Below are 21,203 nucleotides of genomic sequence, written 5' to 3' on the forward strand. Positions count from 1 at the left end.
AAGAAAAATGTTTGCGCAGTCGACAGGATTCGGACCTGCGCGGGGAGACCCCAATGGATTTCTAGTCTATCGCCTTAAACACTCGGCCACGACTGCGGGGTGAGTAGGGGGCTCTGAGATGTGGTAGTAACTCAAGAGCTGTGGACGTCATGGATGAAACGTTGCATGTAGCCACTCAACATGTATACAGGAGAGGGCGCTGCGGTCAAATGCGTTTATAATCGCGTTAAACTTTGCATGCATTTGCTCAACGTTTATAGACGAGAGGGCGCTGTGGTCAAGTGCTCAAATGCGTATATAACCACGTTCCATACCACACATTCTCTTTTTTGACACCAGCACTACCTATGAACACAATCAGTATCATCAGCACCACCAGAGCTTCGCCCCAATCAACATCATTCACCACGTGGAGATGCGGTCATTTTTTTTAGGTTTAGTGTTGTTCCCGCTCAACATCGCTTATATTTTTCACAGTCTGCAGGGAGCTGTGAAAACAGCATTAACGTTGAACTCGGCTCCTCCTATACGCTTCAGGTTATGTGAGGCCTTGTGCACGTAGGGAAGCACTTCGCACTTTTTCAACCGTTTCGTAGGTGCCTTGTCTGGGTTTTTAAGTTTTTTTAGGAGGTATTAAACCATTCCTCACGAAAGAAAACGGGAAAAACCTGCTTGTTTCAGGCGATGTAGTACCTGACGGTCAAAGCTCTCGCGAACTACGTGTGCGCAGGATTGTAATAAATCCGAAAGAAGGCACAGTGAGGTGATACCCCTTTTAACCAATTTGGAGTGGGCCGAGTCAAGGGGTGAAAGGGCCTTTTTGTGTTCGTGGCAAGTATATCTAGCATATATGTTTGGTGGAGTTGAAAGATGAACGTATACTATATAAAAACTGTAAAAAACCCTCCGCCAGCAATTCAAGCATGAAACATAAATGGTTCGAACAGCGATCAAAATCCCGTAATACAGTCTGAGCAACATAGTCCAGGCGTGTCTCGGGCGGCATGCACACGAAAACAATAAAATCATCCACATATCTGCAAATCTTAACAACCGGGACGTCAGTCAAAGCATGCGAAACGCTACAGTCAGACTTGGCGAAAAAGATTTCACACAACAGGGGACCCGATACAAATACCGCGCCTCTGCAAATATACCTTACCTTTGTAACAAACGAGGGTAGAAGTTAGGTAGAAATTTAGCACTTCTAGAAAGGAGTCAGTACATATGCCACACGTGTTCTGAAGGTCGCTGTTTAAACGACAGACTGCGAGATCACGCGGCTTCGCTCAACAACGGCCATGGGTCTCACTTGCCAACAGACCTTTGCAAAAAAATCGCCTTCTGCGCGCAGAAATCCTTCTCTTCGGCTGTGGAATGCCTTCTGAGCATGCGCTGTCCATCTGCTGTGCGGTATATTGGACGCTGTGCATGCGCCCACAGCTCAGTGACTCAGCATTTTTCGTCCGGGTGATAAGAGTTGCGAAGGTCTATACACTGCAAGGATTGTGGGTGTTGCCCCTTATTGGACAACACCCAGGGGCTCTAAGCTTGTCAAACACATGGTTGGAGCTAAAGTTCACGTAGCGGGCCAATTGGACGTCGGCGAAAAAACCTCGAAGTCATCGTCGTGATATGCCAATCGATGCGCTCCGTCAACTTCGTTCCCAACTATGTGTTTGACGAGTTTAGAGTCCCTGGTGGCTGGACGCAGCAGAGGAAAGTTGGAAAGGGAGATGTTGGAAGCGGCCCTTGTACTCACCTGCGAACAAGATCGCTGTCTCAGTATCGCGTCGGTACATTTGACGAGCAGGGGAACTGCAATTCATCACCAGTGGTTAGTCATATTTTTATACGCGTTTCGTCAACCATCTGATTACGTCTTTACGTGCGACGCGGCTCGTTTACACCAGCCATCGCTCGGATTTATCTAGTGCCGATTTTATTCCGTGCATGACCCCACAAGATATCTGATTATATGAGAAACTGCATGTTCGAGAAAATGTGCGCTTGGGAAATTCGAATAAACTTTCAGTTGTTAGTCAGCGTCCGTCCTGTGTGCTCCTTCTACAATTGCCCCGTCCTTTTGCGCTGTTTTTAATAATGTTCTCATCGTTAGTTGTCTCGTATGAACCAGCGCGACTTTTTTTTAGAAATGCGATGCGCGCCCGAAGGAGCCGGCTTTAGAGGTGAACGGTCCGGCATGCGCCATGTTGTGGGCAAAGCCGCCGCCGCGACATAACGTCAGAGAAAAGGCGTTGGGCTATATGCTTTTAATTACTCTTTCAGTCGGCAAAGTTAATGTATTTCAATCGAAGGACGTAACATGATCCACAAATCTGTATATGCATATTAATATGTGTAATGCTTGGATCCGACGCAGACGCCCGAGTAGACAGAGAACCGTCCTCGTGGTGCCATCTCTCGATAGGTGAAGAAAGAACTGCGCCAAAACTGGAGCACAGTTACTGCGGCGCCTCCTTTCGACCGAGTGCTTACCGCGGCGATCGAAAGGTGGCGCCACAACCACCACTCTCCGGCTGCTCGGTTGTCTGTCCGAGCGGCGGCGGAGAGTCACCCGCCCTAAAGTTAGTTCATTTTGCGTCTCTGAAATTTTTCCTCGCCTAAAATGTGAAGCATGTAACCTAAGTTTTTACAGCAACAGAACTACAGCTTTAAATTTTGCGATGAAACATCAACCTCTGAAATATGCCATTGAAGAAACTAATAACCTTCCTTTGCAGGCGTTGACTTCTACGGCGTGTTTTACAGCCATAGTTGCTGCCACCCTAGATATACAGGACGTTTGATTTTAATACGAGCATATTTATTGAAAAAAAAAAAGGCTTGCAAGGCAGAATAAAGCTGTGAAAGGTAAGTGAGTTAAGCGGCCAGGGGGGCATAATATCGGGGACTAATCATCACTGTATGCCAAGAAGTAACTAAAATTTGTTCATGAACTTTTTCATTAAGTGAAAAACGGCACATGGTTGCAAACATATTCTTGTTGAACCTTTTCTAAAACTAATAAATCAATCGATTTTAAAAAGATTTGAAGCACGCGGTAAGAGCTGGGGTGCGCTCAAGTTTCCACATGTTCAACAGCTACAACTCGCTAAAAAAAAAGAAGCGGATATTACAGAGTTTTAGTAGATCGTTCTGATGACTCCAATAACGGTTCCCATTACTCCGCCGCCGCCTTTGCGCATGTGTGGTATCGTTATCGGGTCTAGTTATCGGGGGGATCGGAACGTATTAGAACTCTCTAATTTTTTCATTCACTTTTTCGGACCGCTATCTGACCACCGTGCTTACGGCGTGCTTTCGGTCTGTATAAAATTGACTGACTTAGAGGCTTTAGATGACGCTCAGCAAGTTTCTAGTTGGAACAATTCGCTTATTTTTACTAATTGTACAGCCCACTAACAAATTTTAGTTATTTCAGTATTGGACTTTTTGTGACGATCAGCCACCTATATCATGTCCCTTCGACCGTATAATGCACCTGCACAAACCGCGTTAGTCTGCTTGTCACGGCGTTTTCGAAAATAAATATGCTCGAATTAAAATTAAACACCCTGTATGTATTTTCTTTATTTTTTTTCTAGTCATGCGCCCCTTTCCTTCTGCCATCGTGGCTCAGAATTATGAAAGGCGGTGGGGTTTCGTGGGAACGGCCTTTGTCCATTTTCGCGTGGAGGACAAGCTGTGGTGGGTGCTGCCACAGCGGCAGAGACTGAAAGCACCACAGGCCATCACCCACCATGTTCATTCGGCAAACGCACTGATCGATGGTCTGTAGTGGGACGTAGAAGTCCGGGACCTCGTTATCGTCCTCTTCGGGGTCGGAGCCCCCCGCAGCTGGAGGCCGCGAAGGAAGATGCCCTTCTTCCTTCTCACCGTCCGCGGTGAGCGGGAACTCTCCGCTGCCAACCTTGGTGAAAAGGGGAAGAAATATTTGATATAACAGCAAAAAGATAAAAGTTTTTCGAATAAAATGCAGTAATTGCTTATGCACTGCGAGACTAGTACGCCTACTAGTTTTACAGTATCTGTGCCCCCTTTTTTTTCATTTTCCTGATATTCACATTTCAACAACTTCAAGTGAGCGGCTGTGCCAGAAAGAACGGCAAGAAGGGTTACAAAAGCCATGAAACCTTACAGTTGTTATGAATACCGGAGCTCGCAATATGAAGGACCGAATGTTATATAAAGGACCGAATGATATTAAACGACCAACTGTTATTTTAGTAACTGGTGAATTTTATCTTAGTGCATTTGAAAGTGTAGTTCCCTTCCTGAGAAGAAGCGATCAGTCCCGTCACAATGGTCAGCGGAGGATGCCTACACTGACGACCAAATTAACCTACGGTTATGCTTGTGGCGCCACCTTCCGATGGACGCACCAACCAGACGACGCACTTGGTGAAAAGCAGGCGACGTCGTCGTCTGCTTCCTGCGCCTATCGCGACGTGGCGCAACAAGCAAAATTCTCGATTAACTCAATCGTTCGCGTCGGTGTCCGACATCGCCCATGGCAAATTTCTTGGTTAAATTTTTCGCACAAGAGACTGCTACACCACGGAAATTTCACAAGGCAGAATCCAACCCTAAGATACACCTTTGATAAAAATTTGAGACCGTAAAATGTAGGCGCCGATTTTTTCCACCGATATTAGAGCGATCCCAGTTATTAATAACACCTTATAGTTTAAATGCAGCGTGAAGTTGCGGCCCGGCGCAACTTCACGTGTGCGGAGAACGAAGTAGGTCCGCAGGAAAGCCAGCTTTTGTTCAGTCTCTCACGCTGCAACTTGAGGCTACTTTCGGGGGAATGCGTACACAACTTAGCGAATGAGGACTTGAAAAACAACCTCAGTATGCAACGCTTAACTGAGCTGGAATGAGCACTGGTGAAAGGGAGGAGTGGCTTCCCCCAACCCTGCTGAAAGGTCCAACAAAGAACCGAGAAATGAGGAAATACTATTCACCAACACGCTCATCTTCAATCATTACAACTTTTCGAAAAATATGAGTTACGAGCGGACTTCTATGGCTTTTTGTCCGGTGAATTCAGTTATCGCCCCTATCGTGGGCTGAAGTAAACCTAAACCGCATTTATCTTGAAAAAAGAAAAGGAAAAAAAAGTGAAAGCTGCTTACAACTCCCTGTAACGCCGAATTAGAGCGCAGCTCTTGAGGAGGAGGAGGGAAGGGCACTGGGGGGGGGGGGGGGGGTTAAACTAACGGGGGGGGGGGGGTCACGTGACCTTTGAGGGTCACGTGACCTTGGGGGTCACGTCACCCCCAATGCCGATGATGTCATCACTGACGTCACTGATGACGTCATCAGTGACGATGACGATGCGGGTACCGATGACGTCATTAGTGACGTCACTGATGACTTCACCAGTGATGATGACGATGACGATGCGAATGTCGGTGACGTCATCAGTGACGTCGCTGATGACGTCATCAGTGATGATGATGATGCGGATGCCGGTGACGTCATCAGTGATGATGACGATGACGATGCGGATGCCGGTGACGTCATCAGTGACGATGACGATGACGATGTGGATGCCGGTGACGACATCAGTGATGTCACTGATGACGTCATCAGTGATGATGACGATGACGATGCGGATGTCCGTAACGTCATCAGTGATGATGACGATGACGATGCGGATGCCGGTGACGTCATCAGTGATGATGACGATGACGATGTGGATGCCGGTGACGTCATCAGTGATGATGACGATGACGATGTGGATGCCTGTGACGTCATCAGAGATGATGATGTCATCAGTGATGATGACGATGACGATGTGGAGGCCGGTGACGTCATCAGTGACGATGACGTCATTGGGGTTCACGCGACATCGGCGGGGGTCACGTGACCTCAGGGGAGTCACGTGACTTCGGGGGTCACGTGACATCGGGGGGTCACGTGCCCCCACGAGGTCACGTGACCCCGGTGGGGGGCTCGCGCGGTGCATTATGGGGCATTTCCCATGATGCACCGGGGTCACGTGACCTCGGGGGGTCACGTGCCCCCCACGAGGTCACGTGACCCCGGTGGGGGGCTCGCGCGGTGCATTATGGGACATTTCCCATGATGCACCGCGCGGTTACGCCGACGCCGACGGCGACGCCGACGCCGCTCAAGCCGGAAACGGGCCCCTAAGAGCGGCGCTCTAAAAAGAAACTAAGTAACGCCAGGCTTTTTATGTTTTCCCATCTGTTGGCGCACCAAATAGCGCAGCAGTAGCTTTTGTAGGACATCACCTGGGCCCCCTTCCTGCCGTCGAAATGCGGGACATCCTGACGGGGGGGGGGGGGGGGGGGAGGAGGAGGAGGAGGAGGAGGGCTAAGAAGAGGAGGACGTCACTTTCATGACTGAAGAAGAAAGTGTCAAAGAAAAATTCATCAACACGCACAGCCCGAAATCCTGTGCTGTTCAGAAGCATGTTATATTAATGGTAAATATTTTATTTCAGGTGTCTAAGTTAAAAAAAAAAAGATCATAAAAAATCGACTGCGGCAGACACCAATGCGTCAAAAGGAACAAAAACCATAACTATTTTTCGGTTTATTGTTTCCCGTCGATACTCACTCTTATACTAACATGCTCCTACAAAAAAATTATAACCTTATGTTGTTTTTTTGTTTCGACCGTTGGGAGTTGCAAGCTTTCTGCCTTGTGTAGCCGTCTTCGCACGAAAAAAAAAAGCTTTTTACACTAACCCCTTTGCATAACACAGCATGATTTGCAAATAATTCCAATAGCTCATTTTTTAACTTTTTCCGAGCAATTTTCCCTTGCAATATTTTCTCATCAAGGGGAGAGGCACAATGGCGCATGCGCGTCGGTTCTCCTGCAAGAACGACGGTCGCTTCCCGCAGTGCTTCGATATAAAATGTCATACCATTAAGATTCACACGCTTACCAGCGACCTCCGCGCTTCCCCGTGCCCCGTCGTTCGAAAGCGCCATAATTTGCGTAGTGAATATCACGACAATGTGAAATGCGGGACATTTTGAAAATTTGGGAATTTTTTGCAGGACGCGGGACACGAGCCCTCAATGCGGAACAGTCCCGCGAACTGCGGGACGGGTGGTCACCCTAGTAGGAATGCGAAAGCATTATAGTCCCGCGGGTGAAATGTTTTTGCGCCGGCGGCACCATCACGCTCCCCCACTGCGCAGGCGCAGCACCCCCGCCGGCTGCACGGCTTCTGTGACGAAGCACCTGCGTTGCTGCACTTCTCTATGAGTTTTATTTCTGAGGCGCGTCCGCTTTGACCTTGGGCGGCGCGTGCTTGGCGATGCATTTTTATGGCCGTCTTCCGGGATAACGCCGATGCCGCCTTTTCCCGTGATGGACACATAAGGCTAGCGCCTTAAAAGAAAAAAAAAATACGTGCAACGATTGCCGCCGGGCACGCGGCGATTTTTTCTGCCGCCTGTTATCTGTCCAGAGCGGTGTGACGTCATCGACGGCAATCTCGAAGCGGCTCAGTGGCGAGCAAGGGTACCCCGCTGATGACGTCACTCTTGCTAGTTTTTCCTCTCCACTCTCGCTCTTTCCTACCGTCGGCGTGCCGCAACGGGCGGGTGTACCTCGGAATTTTCATTGGCCGTTACGACTCCCCGACTAATAAGAGGGAAATAACAATTTTTAAGTTGCATACGTTACAACTTTTACTGTTTGTAACACGAAGACAACGACCGCCGTGACGACACGCTTTTGGCGGAGCTTGATTGGCTCCGTCAGGTCGTTAGCCTCGACTGCGGTCGAACTTAGAGTGAGACGGAGCATAGGGTGGCTATCCGGACTTCGTAAACCCTGTGTGAATGGTTGCTATACGTTAGCACGCGGCGAGGGCGCTGCTGTCGTCACGGCGCATGCGCAGACGCTTCCCTTCACTCGAATCTAGCTTCTGCGCGTGCGCAGAGCTCACAACTGGTGTGGGCAAACGCGGGCTGATGTTTGTGAACGGCGTGGCGGTGTATAGTCCCTTGCAGGTTTAGGATAGCGGAACAAGCCTGAATTTCCCCGTCAAAACTAGCGGGGATACGTAGTGAAAAGCGGACGAGACGGAGGTACGAGGTAATAATACATAAAATTATGTTAGAAAAAAGAAAAATCATTCAATGCGTACGGACATAGCCTCCTGTGTAGGGGATGAAACATGACGCTTGGACGCCAGATTCAGCCGACAAAACTGGGATAGACTGAACGACAAAACATGACAAAAAGGGGAGCCTACTTTTATTTTTCGCAATTTATCTTCATTTACATTGTACCCTCCTTTCCCGGTCTCTCAGCGGATCCTCATACTTCCACTATGCAGGCTTATATATTTAGTTTTGTTTTTTCGTATCTCTCGCCAAATTAAAAAAAAAAAAAAAATGAATGGTTCACCTCACGATACCTGTGTGGCGCTTCCTTCAAGATTCTTTCCTTGTTGCCTGCAGCAGTTGCTCCCTACGTTACAGTAACTGGGCTGTCTATTTTTGCGGCGTCAACGCTGTTTACAAAGAAGCCCCCGTTCGTCCACACCAGCTTTCCGGTATTGTGCGCGCGGATTCACATGCGGATTCGCACAAAGTGAATCGTCTGCTCATGCGCGGCGCCGACAGCAGCGCCACCGCAGTGGTGTGACGTCAGAGTCACGTGTTGGTGCATAGGAGGCTACGGTGTGAGTGGTGAAAAGGCTGTGCACCTTTGTGAAGTAGTGGACGCCGGCGTACTCGAGCAGAGTAAAGATGACGAAGGAGAAGCACATGATGACGAACCAGTCCAGGGAGGTCGGGTACGGGACCTTCGGAAGGTCCGTCCTCGTGTCCAGCACGAACGTGGACAGCGTCAGCACCGTCGTGATGCCTGGGCACAACAAGGGCAGAGCTCTAAACTGCCTGCGCGTCTACTTTTCCGCATGGCACCCGCTATGGCAACCACTGGGATCCCTAAAACGCATTTAGGGATTCGAGAGGCCCAGCTCGGAGCACATGGAGCGAAAGCTCGCGCTGCAGAACCAAAGATCCCGGGTTCAATCCCCACCCCTGGCCGTTTCGATCTGGATGAGCATCGTACCAGCGTGCGGTCGTGCATCACTACTGCGTGATGCACGTTAAAGGCCCCAGGCTAGCGGTTGTACTGCACTGGCTACATTTCTTATCTACAGGTGGGAGACTCGTTGCCCGTTGAAGCAGACCAAGTTCTAGGCTGTGTAAACATACACTCAACCCCCAATGCGGCTGGAATATACAACCTGCGAATGAGGGAATGAACATAAAGACGGGTCATATTCGCCACGTGCACGGCCTATAGACCTTTCCGTCGCTTATCACCCGGGCGAAGAATGCTGAGTTACTGAGCTGTGGATGCATGTGCAGCGTCTGACATGCCGCATAACAGAGCAACACCGCATGCTCGGAGGGTGTTCCACAGCCCAGCAGACAAAGATGGCTGCTCGCAGAAGGTGATTTTCGCAAAGGTCTATATGGGGTCGCTCTATTTCGTATCAAAATTGCTGTCGCCTGTACGGTCGTCGTAGAGAAGCTAAAGGAGGTTCGGTGTGTGACGCGAAATTAATTCCAATCTTGTAAAATGTACGAGCGATATGAGAGCGTTACGTCATACTCCCGCGTCAGGAAGGCGTAAGCATGCACCTTTATCTTGAAGCTAGGAGCTAGCTTCAAGATGAAGGTGCTAGGGAGCGCGATTCTCGCACCACGGTTACCACCATTGCTGAAGGTTGCGAATGTTCAGTGTCCCTTCTCTTTTTGTTTTCAAGCACTTAGCTGAGCGCACTAAGTTTATAACACTGACTGACCAACACAACCTTGAATAGTCAGGGGCCGAGAACGTCCTTCTCTTCGTCCATGAAACATCATCACAGTTGGATGACCTTAACGTGGCTGGACCTGAGCCCGAAGGCCAGCGTCCTTCGACGCGCTCATTGGGCACGAGGTTCATCCGAACGCTGTGTCCAATCCGCGTCTCCGCTCGATCTCGGTCTGATGACGTCAAAATTCTAGTATGCAGGTTTTGGTTTCTTTGAACTGACCCGTCTCTTGCTCTACGGAAAGTAAAATGGTTGACGCGAAAAAGGGGGGAGGAAATAATAACTACGGGTCCTTTTCAGCCAGAGGGCATCACAGATTCTGTCCTCCGTTTTACCTTAAAAGACCGACGACAGACCCGAGCTTCCGCAAGGCAGAAGACCCTTGTCACAATGGGGGAGGGGGAAACAGGCAACGGTGGACAGGGTAGAAAGGGGGGGGGGGGGGAGGAGGAAGCGAGGCAAAAGTGGAAAGCGCGAACTGGTCGTCGGTCTCTAAGACAGATCACGGCGAATGCTACGGGCCATCGCAACCAATCCGGCGCCGGTATCGTATCACGTGACAACGCGCTCCTCGTGTCGCTGCTGCCCGATCCCGAGGGTCACATGACGCTCACCGCGCGGTACTTGATTGGTTTCGATGCCTCTTGAAGCGTAAGCTTTGGTCCAACGTTTGGTGAAACGGAGTCCCGGTGAAAAACCCACTGGTCAGCCTGTTTCCCAACCGGATATGTCTCCCCTACTCTTCAATAGGAAGGACGGTAAAGCAAACACTACAAGTTCCTCGTCGGCATTCGCGAGGGAAAGTTAGTTCCTAATGGATGGGGAGTTCTTGTCTTGGAAACGAATGAGGCACGAGACCGAGATGCGCCGATCCGGAAATTACAAAGCGACCGAAAGCGGCTTTTGTTTTTGTTTTAATTCAAGATTGTCTCGCGCAATGCAACGTGGATACACCATCCGTCGGAAATGGGGCTTTAACTGGCGCATAAAGGCTGCACCTGGCGGTGGGCGTACGCGCGTTCTTCGAAGGAACGTCTTTGTTCCTCTCTGAGAGGGAGCTGAAGGCGAGGGAGCTACTGACCAGAGTGTCGAACCGAAATTTTTATCGGTTCGGTTTGGGTTCACGGTTTTCGGTTCAGTTCGGGTTCAGTTCCGGGGAGCAAAAATAACGGTTCAAACCGGTTCGAAGGGGTTTGAACCGCTAAATTGATAACATATTTTCCGCGCTGGTTTGACAATAGGCCCGATTTCTATCCTGAAACGAATAAACATAATATCCACTTTAATAAACATAATATATACTTTAATTTTCAGGTGCCAGGAATAATAAATTGTGTTGTTGAATTTAGACGAAACAGTAAAAGAAAGTCTAGATTAACATAAAAAAACGCCGTATTTATACGATCGTTTCCTTTGTGTGCCAGATATATTTTACCTGAATCAAACGGTTAATTGTCACGAAGTGTCGTAGATCGCCTAAAATAGGCCGTGATTGGTGCAACTTTGCGGTCGCAGAATTAAACGTTGAATCGTAGTTGTGATCTTAAACTAGGAAATTAATTAGTCCATAAAGTCATAAAATGGGCATCTCGTCGCCATATACACGGTGTTCCAAAGAAAAATGTACCGGGTTTTCTTCGCCTCAAAAATAAACTATGCATCGCCGAACGCTCATTTCCCGCCCAAAGGTTAGCGCTATAGTTCCGAACCAGATGGCAAAGTTTCAGCCCGAACCATTATCTTATTCAAAAGCGATTTTCTAAACATTTCAATGGGAAAAATGGCGACCGACGGAGCTCTCGAATACATAAAACTTTATTGCACTAGAAACCGAAAACGGCCTGAAATGAGCCCCATTTTCCCCGTTGCAATTTTAACAAATCTCTTATAAATTTTGAATAACATATCGGTTGGGGCTGAAAATTTGGCCTCTGGCTTAGACCTCCAGTACCTACCCTTGGGCGCCAAACGAGGGTAAAGCATTGCATAATTTATTTTTGCGCTAAAAAGAAATTGTAAAAATATTTTTTGGGAGACCCTGTATAGATATATAGGGTGCTCTAAGTCACCAGGCTCGATCTAAAATGGACTGTAAAAATCGACGCCTGCACGTAGGAATCTAATCTATTCGTCAAAGATGTATTTTGCAGGTCAGTTTTTCTTGTAAAATTAGAAAGCGTAGCTTCCTTTTTGTAAAAAATAGGGCCAAGAAACTAGCAAGGATAAATGATGGGTGGCAACGCAGAAGACGAAGTCGAGTTGCTGGGCGCGTTTGGCGCCCGTATTGCTAGATGCGTTATATCCTTATCGAGACTATAGTTCCGGTACAGGGGAACCTATACAGGAACTCTAATTGAGACTACTCGCGACCACCGTGGTTTATTAAAATGAACATACTCTTTTTGTAATGTACCTGTGGTTAAAAAATGAGTGCGGACAATAAAGGCAATGCTTGAAGTTAAAAAAAACGCATTTGCATAACGACGGCGTTTTTGCTGCCAACGGATTTCGTCTGCGTGTCGTCTGCTTTCTGTCGCTGGTCGGCTACTCCTTCGGATGCTGCTCCCGACGCCATCTAGCAATACGCGCGCCAAACGCGTCCCGCTACTCGACTTGGTCGTCTTTGTCGCCGCCCGCCATTGATCCTGGCAAGTCTTGCAGGCCTATTTTTGCTTTGTAATTTTACAAGAAAAACCGGCCTGTGACGAAAAGTTTAGATTGCTACGTGCAGATGTCGATTTTTACGGTCCATTTTAGTTCGAGCGTGGCGACTTGGAACACCTTATAAATAGTGAAATATTGTCACGAATGACTGGCAGTGAAACGGTTAGCGCTGTAGGAAACTAAACGTTTAATAGGGGAGAATTAGCGCCCAAAACAAAAAGACGAAGAGGTAGCGTCGCAGGTCGGCAAAGTAGCACCATCGAGCGCAATAGCAAAACTGACCACGGACTGCCACGCAGAGCACCTTTTGTACCAGCTTTGGTTTTTGGAACATTTGGCGTAGAACGTTCGGCACGTAGAAGATTCGATCCTCGATCGGACGACAATGTTCTTAAACTTACAAGAACGCTAAGTTGAAAAAATAAACAAAAGGAGCTTCGACTTCCAGGAATCGAACCTGGGGCCTCCACGAGAAAGCCAAGCATGCATGGTAACCATTCGGCCACGCCCGCACTCGCTTGGTGACACGCGTGGCAATATAGTTTACGAAATACGTTTCGCAATATATGCGACGACGACACAACTGAGCTAAACGCAATAATATTTGCAAACTGTCACGAAATTTTTAGTCAAAGTCCTTTCAGTCTATAGTTCGTTTCAACCTAAAGGGACGATGAAAGGATTTTTCCAGATTTTTTCTAAATGAAGACTTCGCTTAACCTTCAGTGTTCTTGAACTCTGAGCAGAAATCACTTAACCTTAACATAGAATCCGGTGCAGGAATCTGTTTTCGTTTGATTGCCTCCATTTTTGCAAACACACACACACACAAAAGATGAAAGCTTACGTCTACTTTTCTCCTCGACTCTATCGAACTTGGCCGCCAACACGTGAAATCACGTGGCCGTGACGTAAAGTATGCCTTTCTACCGAAAACGGAAGTTCTCCCAGCCGAGCAAGGTAGCTGGATTTGGACACGACTACTGCGTCACACGAACGTATGCGCTCGTCAATAATCAATCCGTCGACGAATATTTGGACTCGTGCTCGTGGCCAACGAGGGCCGTCACGGCACTTACCATCACTTGCGAGTGACAAGTTCCATGGTGTGCTTAGAAAGCACGGTGGAAGCTTGCAGTCATCGCGTCCGAAACTCAAGCACGTCACACAACCACGTGATGTTTCATTTAGCTTTTGCTTTTGAGCTGAGAATTGAAGCGAAAGAGGGAGAAGTCTAAAGATCATTTAATGGTCCCTTTAAGTTCAGACGCAGCTTACGCTACAAGCTCGAGCATATGCCCCTGAAGAGTGGTTGTGCTGCACAAGCGGGTGTGCCTGCAGGGATGCCAAAAGCCTGGAGCTCGACACTTGAGTATCTGCTACTTATAGAAACACTGAGCTGCAATCGCAACGCTTGTTTTCCTAACCAACGTTGTTTAGGTTTAGCAGCCGTAAAGAGGGATCAAAATTAATTTTAATTTATCCGCACCCTCTGACCCAGATCAAATCTGGCCTAAAATATAAAGAGCGCGCTCAAGTGAACATTTTCTTGCACAGGGGCATCTGGCATAGCCTGGCTGTTGGGGTTTGTTCTTGACGAGATGCCGGTCAATTCAATTGGCAAATGATCCTTGCTAATTAAATCCCTGCTAACTGAATATTTTTTTTGTTAAATAAAATAAAGTATTTCATGCTCTACTTTCTGACAGTCGGCGTGCGTATTCTTCATGGCTCTGCCACGCCCCCATGTGTACTTAGTTTTTGTCTAGCCAACAGACACACAAAATCGATGTTCCTGAGACAAAACAGACAGTACCAAACTACATGTTTTAGGCGTTAGATATGTGTCAGGAACGCAAAGTTATTTAGATCAGCCCCAAAATAAAAAACCTGCCCCCCCCCCCCCCCCCCCCCCCCAAGGCTCTCCCAAATCACTTTTGCGCGTGCCTATCGAGGATAAAAACGCCGAAAAAGATTTGCAGAGCATCGTTAAGATAATTTGGGGGTGCATTTGCTTATAACATATATCTTTAAGGTGATCGGCTTTTTATTTATGTTGTCAAATTTTTAGTCAGTAATTAAATATATTTTTATTATCATCAATAAATTTTGAGAGCGACACGGCAGGACGATACATAAATATGAGCTTGCTGTTGAGCCGATCTGCGTAAACGTATTTTTTTGTTCGCCTTTTGGCAGTGCGAAACACAGGGCCGCGGGGTATGCCAAAAAGGACTTTGTGCTCACATGATAGATCTATTGTTCAAATAAATCCGATAGGCAATTCCTTACTGCAAAAATAAACAGAGTGATATAATCATATTCATAATTACACATAAATAGCGCGAAGGACGGACGAAGATTCTTATAATTCTAACATAAATCAGATTTGGGCATCACCTTGCATGAACTCGAAACTTCGCTGAATACTGCCTCGGGAGGGTAATGTTATATTCGGTGTTACGTGCACTTGCTTTGGGCCCTAACTATACAACTCTGTGCTTTGTCAGTCATGCGTTGTAACATTTCATTATGCTGCCGCATATCATTGCGAGACTGCTAAATATACTGCATAACTTTAGATTGTAGACATATACTTTTGCTAGTGATGAGAACATTGAATTTCACCTGAAAACCGAGCGGTTTAATATGGCTTTACTTGAAGTCATCGCACTATATGCTGGTGGTCCTTGCGATTTGCTTTTGCTGAGAAAATCAAGTCCGGGGGTTCGAAATGGAAGCTGCAGAAGGTTCGCGCTTAGTGCAAGCCATGTATTTGAAAGACACAAATTATTCTTGATTGGTGCAGCGTCGTGAGGACCGGTGCGAGCGTTTGGAACCATGAAAAGGCGTTTTCTTGCAAAAGTGTCTTTGCAAGCAAAGTAGTGTCCGGGGCCACGCTTTCTGGTTCGTGCCGCAGAATCAGAGTCGAAGAACCCCCCCCCCCCCCCCTCTTTTTTTTTTTTCGTTGCTTTTTTAGATATTATCTTTTTATTCCTGAAGGGCTCCCCCTCCGTTTGGGTGTTTTAATTCGATAATTATATTCGCGTAACTTGTTAACACTAATCATCCATTTCTTTTATCTTGTACCAAAAAACTGCGAAGTTTAAACAAAATATGGAGGTGGGGTCGAAGCTTGGAGAAGAACCTGAGAACGACACTCCTGTGATAATAGAGCAGCTGCCAACGTTCGGCTGTCCCACTGAAACCAGTAAGAGATTTCCTTTCAGGTATCCCTCCCGTACACACTTGTAGTTGTATGTAACGTCAGATTGATAAGTCACATTTAGTCCTTTCAATGCTTATTTTCTCGAGGACTACTTTCTAAGGCCGTTCAGCAACAACGAAAACATTTTGGGGCACCTGAATGATGTGTACAAGTGTAATGGGTCGTGCAAAAGTTTTTGTACTCTTAGTAAATACCGCTAAGAACTAATCCCTGACACTGGTAACTTGCAAAAACACCCATCAGTTTTCCTCTACGCGCAATGGCAGAAGCATAAAAAATAATAGAAAGAATCAGCTTTTCCCTCCTCAACTCGAAACTAGAACAAGCGGTCACATGATCTGACGCTAATTATATACCGTCAGTGTTCATCATAGTCATGCGCTGAGGATGGCAAAGCAAAGAGCATGGGCATGAGCTTCAAACATTGTTAAAATTCGGCTTTTCTTGCCATTGAATAAATACGAGCCCTTACCCGAATGTTTGGCGATGCTGATTGTCATGAACACGAGCTCTCGACTCGGGATTATATTAATCGAGTACGTCACGGTGTCATGTGACTCGCGGTGCAAAGTCTTGATGTCACGTGACGTCACGGTTTTAACAACGCTAATAAATCTAGTAACGTTCTCTATTTAAATCGACTTGACTCAGCCAGTCATGTGACTAAGTCACATGGCGTGACAGTACTTGACTGGATGTCTTGACGTCACGTGACCACGTGACACATGATTAATCATAGTGCCAAAACAAAAGCGCCACGAAAACCCACGATTTCTCGTACATTGAAATTTTGTATATGACGATTTGACCAACACATAGAAATACAGCTGCCAATTTTTTTATTATTTAATATATTCATTTTGTGATACTAATAAAATATTTCGAACCGTTTTGAGCAATGTTACCGTTATATTTCTTTCAGGTTCTGTTCCGGTTCAGTTCCAAGATGGCGGCGAAGATTTCGGTATGGTTCAGTTCAAATTCGGTTCGGTTCGGTTCCGGTTCCGGTTCGGTTCCGTTTCGGCACTCTCCTTCCAACGGAAACACTGCCCATGCGCGAACACTTCGCTTGTCCGCCAAAACATGCCTCCTCAGTTCTGTCTTTCGTCCATTTCGTCTCTCCCCGCTTCCTCCAATGTACATGCGAGCCTCCGCCACTGTGGTTGGAGAGCTTGCGCAAGTGCAGAAGTCTTTCCGGAAGGAGTACAGACCTTTTCACCCTCTGTTGCCTGCCATCTTGGCTGCCATCTTGGAATCATGTGACGCGGCCGCCATAAGATGGCTTCAACTCGTCGCTCTTCTCTCGTTTCCGTGCCTTGGCGAAGGCGTTGTATTCGTGTTTTTCCTCCCATTTTAGGGCGATGTTTTCGCCTTGCTTTGTGAAGTTTCATCTGATACTTATTTTTGACTAGCCAACTGCATGCCATCATTATGTGAACAACTTCTACACTCTATTTTATAACTATAGTCCGTTGCAACCTAAGAACGAAGGGCGACGGTAAGACGGGCCGGGGAGGAGGAAGCAGACGGAACGCTGGAGAAGAGAGAGGGAAACCTCCTTCTCTCTTTAGCGTTCCGTCTGCTTCCTCCTCCCCGGCCCGTCTTGCCCTCGCCCTTCGTTCTTAGGTTGCAACGAACTATAGGTTATTATTTGCACCGTCGGCGTACCGGATACCTGTGAGGAAAGGAATCAGCGTCAGCACTGGCGCATACTGAGTATGTAGATGGCTCTAAGACACACGAGGGATGAGAGGTCAATTATTTCTGACGGCGGAAATTCGCTTAAGTGGTAGTGACGCAATAAAAAGCTTAAGGTGTGTTTATGATCACGCATTAATGATCTTAAAAAAAAAAGACAAATATAGTTAACGGAAGCAGTCACAGTCATAGTGTGGTTTTTGAAAGGATCGTTCTCTGCCTTCATAACAAATCCAAAACAGTGGCTTTTGATTACATCGGCGAACACGTTTTGCTGTATAAACATTCGCTCGATCTGTTTAATTATAAATTAAAAAAAAAACAAAAAACTATACATTGTGCTCAGTTCTATGTCTGCAGTCATTCCATTTTCTTTAGATATCCAAATAAATTGATTTATTTAGACTCAAAGGCTCGCGGCCCCCGGGGATAAAGACGTGCCAAAGACAGCTTGTGAGTTCCTCACAAAATGGCCTCAGGCAAGGAATATGTGACGCCGAAAAGAAGCCGTCTGCATGGAAATCATTCGAGTGCTGCGCTGTCGATGCTGTATTCACTTTCGAAGCCTCTTAAAGCTAAAAGAGCGTATCTATTCAAACAAATAATGATCTGTCTACCCAATCCATGAAGTAATGCCTGGCATATGACTTGAGCCATGCTTCCTGGAAGTTAATTCTTTTGCACCATTTAATTTTACTTCACAAAATATAAGAAAAACAAATGTCAGATTTCAATACCGGTTTGTCCCTTATCTCATATTCTCAATCCGTTGTTAGGAAATGTCTATAACAAATAGTTTTTTGAGATCAGCATTGTGAAATGCTCCTAATTGATAGTTTAGCAGGGCTGATAGTTGAAAAAATTCCCTACTCGGCCTAAAATGGACCGTCGAAACATCTCTTGAGTACTTAAATTCTTTAAAAAAATCGATCGAAAAAATATCGCTTTTTTTTTTTTTGCATTTCATGCGTCATTACAGGGGGAGCAGGTTCCCGATCGGTAGTTTTCGCAAAACGTTGATGTCCCCAAAAACCGAATAGTGAACACTGAACTTGGCAGTTTATCTGTTCTTTGCGATTCACCCCATTGTTAGTCCGGTCGTCGACTTGCTTTTTTACTGTGCCTCCAGGCATTAGTCTCTTCATTAGTTTATTTTTTATGGAAACTAGTTTTAGCGGGAACTTCCAGTACGGTTGTAGACATCGGCAATCCTCCCTCGGTATCATTTCATTCGTTTCGCCGCCGAATCTGGCCGTACGAAGAACATGATCAGATGAAGGTGTTCGTAAAAACGTCCACAATTTAGGCTCGTAACTACGTATTAGCTCTAAAGATGGCCAATTACCAAGGTATCATTGGTTATGTATCCCAAGGGATACATTTATATCACAAAACTAAGCGAAAACAACATAACACACCAACACTGCCGCAAGCCCGCTGAAACCGAAACCAACCAAATTAAAGCCACCATATATGGCACCACGTAGTCAGGGCCCTATGCCCACAGATCAGGTAACTATATTGAGATGAAAAGGCCAATATTCTGTCACAAGAGTTTAGAACTGCATTTTGGATCAGCAGACCGCCGGTGTCCGTCTGCTGATCTAAAATACAGTCGTCGCTATCTACACTTGCTTTGAAGATGTTTCTGACCGAAACGTTACAGAGCAACTCCGGTCGAAAAGGAAACCAAAATAAATGATTGGTATCGCTTTAGTGTCACGAAACATGATCACATCCGAAATATTACGTCAAAATGAAGCCTAAACGCCTTAAACTAAAACCGATTTTAGAGATGCGACCAGCTGCTCTTTAGCGGGTGGCAAGCGGGTTGGATTTTAGTCAAGCAACACTGGGCGACGCGTAACGCAACACCGCCGTGACGTCACGTCGCGGCCGTAGAGCTGATGATCAGTGTTGCCATCCCTCTCTTGCAGATAGTTTCGGTTTTGCCGTAGACGCCCGAAACAAAATTTGAGCCGTGATATTTATAAAACCATGCACAACATCAACCCCCCCTCCCCCCCCAAAAACAAAACAAAAAACAAACAAACAAACAAGCAAAAAAACGATATTTATATATATTTTCTTGTATTCTAGGGACACTGACTGAGTTGAAAACAGTTGTAACCCCATATTTGAAAATATTGACCGGGATTGCCCTTTAAGAAACCTTGGTGCTTACTACTATACTTCACGTGTAAATATTAGTATGTAGGTCTCGCCAAGTGTAATATCAATAGGTGTTTAAAATATGAAGATTGCTAATAATATTTAATTTACTTACATACATTTTTACACCCACAAATAAAGGCTAATTCTAATTTAATCTTTAATTTGATGAAAACGTAAACCTAATATTTGCTAATTCTAGTTCTCACATCGCACGGACAAGGCATATAAAATATCGTGTAAATTGAAATTTTGTTACTCAAGAAAACAAATGTTCAAACTGTAAGCTTGAGGTCCACTAAAGCCTAATCTCGTAACGCCAAGAAGAAAAAAACAAAAACAAATAAAAACACACGAAGTTTTGCGCTTTATTCATGCGTTGTGCGAAGTAGGTCTAAGAATATTTGGTTGTCGAAGGAAGAAATGTTGCTTTTTGGCGTTTGAAACGTGTACATTTTGATAAAAGTACCATAAAGCTAATCTCGGATTCATGTGAAAATATTTTAATTCAACATTGGAAAGGCGAAATTAGTAAGTTAATTAGTAAGTAAACAGTGAGTAAATTAGTAAATTAATAACGTTCCACGAGGAACCGGGCTTTTATTACTACGGTTCTTGAGTTGAATACGAGTATAGGTCTAATTTAGACCATCTAGAGCTAATTTCTGAACCTAAACCTCTAAGTTGTAGACACCTATTTTTAATATTGCTTTTCTAATATTACATGACACAAAAAATAACGTAATTGACCCTGAAAGTATGCAAATTGACAAGGTCGGGTTGAACATGATACTAAACCTGAGACTGGTGTAGGAAGACGAAAAACGCGAAGATAGAAAAAGAACAGGCAACGTTGGGCCTCTCCTTTTCCGTCTTCCTTCGCGTTTTTCGTTTCCCTACCCCAGTCTCAGGTTTGCCATCATGTTGAACTTGCACCAGCTCGCCCGCATTCTGACTATTCCTTCGTTAATGGTCGAGTGTTGCTTCCGTTGTCCTTAATAGCAGGTTTTGTAATGTTTGCGTGGTAGCACAGATAAGTGTTGTACATAGATATTTTCGGCATGTAATAGATATTTTCGGTATGTAATAGACAGTCAATCTATAAAAAAAAGCATTGTAACTAGACGTCTTTAAGTGAGTTTTCAATAAAGCCTAGTCTTCATTTAATAGTAATTGTTTCTCTGAGGGAGCTCATTTTGCGTAACTATACTTCAAACCCGTCGTATGCTGAGCCCAGCGAATTTCTAAACCACAAACGACTCCACAGTGGCTCTCGGCAAACCTTGTCTCATCCTCTCACTTCAGTTTTTCGCCAACAAAGTCGCAACCACCCTCCACCCTTAACCGACAATTATTAATTTACATGAAATAATTCGGAAACCTATAGGTTTTGATGTTAGAATACAAAACATTTTAAAAAGATTTCAGAACACCACAAAGTTTTCATTTTCGATCACAACCTACTACGCGTAAAACTCTACCTCTTCCTGATTTCTTGTTACTGTCCCATTTATTTGTTGGTACCAAGTAATGGCTGCCAGTGGGGAGGGGGCCACTTGCGCTCAGCAACACAAGCCTTCATTTACG

At 45.9% G+C, this 21,203-nt stretch overlaps 1 protein-coding gene across 1 annotated transcript in view; it reads right to left on the reverse strand.

Annotated features, from left to right (window-relative positions):
- The window catches only part of LOC8035841 (gamma-aminobutyric acid receptor alpha-like), a 94,148-nt gene that overhangs the window by 2,704 nt on the left and 70,241 nt on the right, over nucleotides 1–21,203 (reverse strand). Inside the window, exons 8-9 of the mRNA XM_040206285.1 lie at nucleotides 8,729–8,889; nucleotides 3,764–3,934 (exon numbers count right to left, since the gene is read on the reverse strand). Of these exons, the coding sequence (XP_040062219.1) occupies nucleotides 3,764–3,934; nucleotides 8,729–8,889 (332 nt within the window). The remainder of the gene's footprint in view (nucleotides 1–3,763; nucleotides 3,935–8,728; nucleotides 8,890–21,203) is intronic.

Source organism: Ixodes scapularis, unplaced genomic scaffold, assembly GCF_016920785.2.
Source record: "Ixodes scapularis isolate PalLabHiFi unplaced genomic scaffold, ASM1692078v2 PGA_scaffold13__105_contigs__length_92229423, whole genome shotgun sequence".
Taxonomy (NCBI): Eukaryota; Metazoa; Arthropoda; class Arachnida; order Ixodida; family Ixodidae; genus Ixodes; species Ixodes scapularis.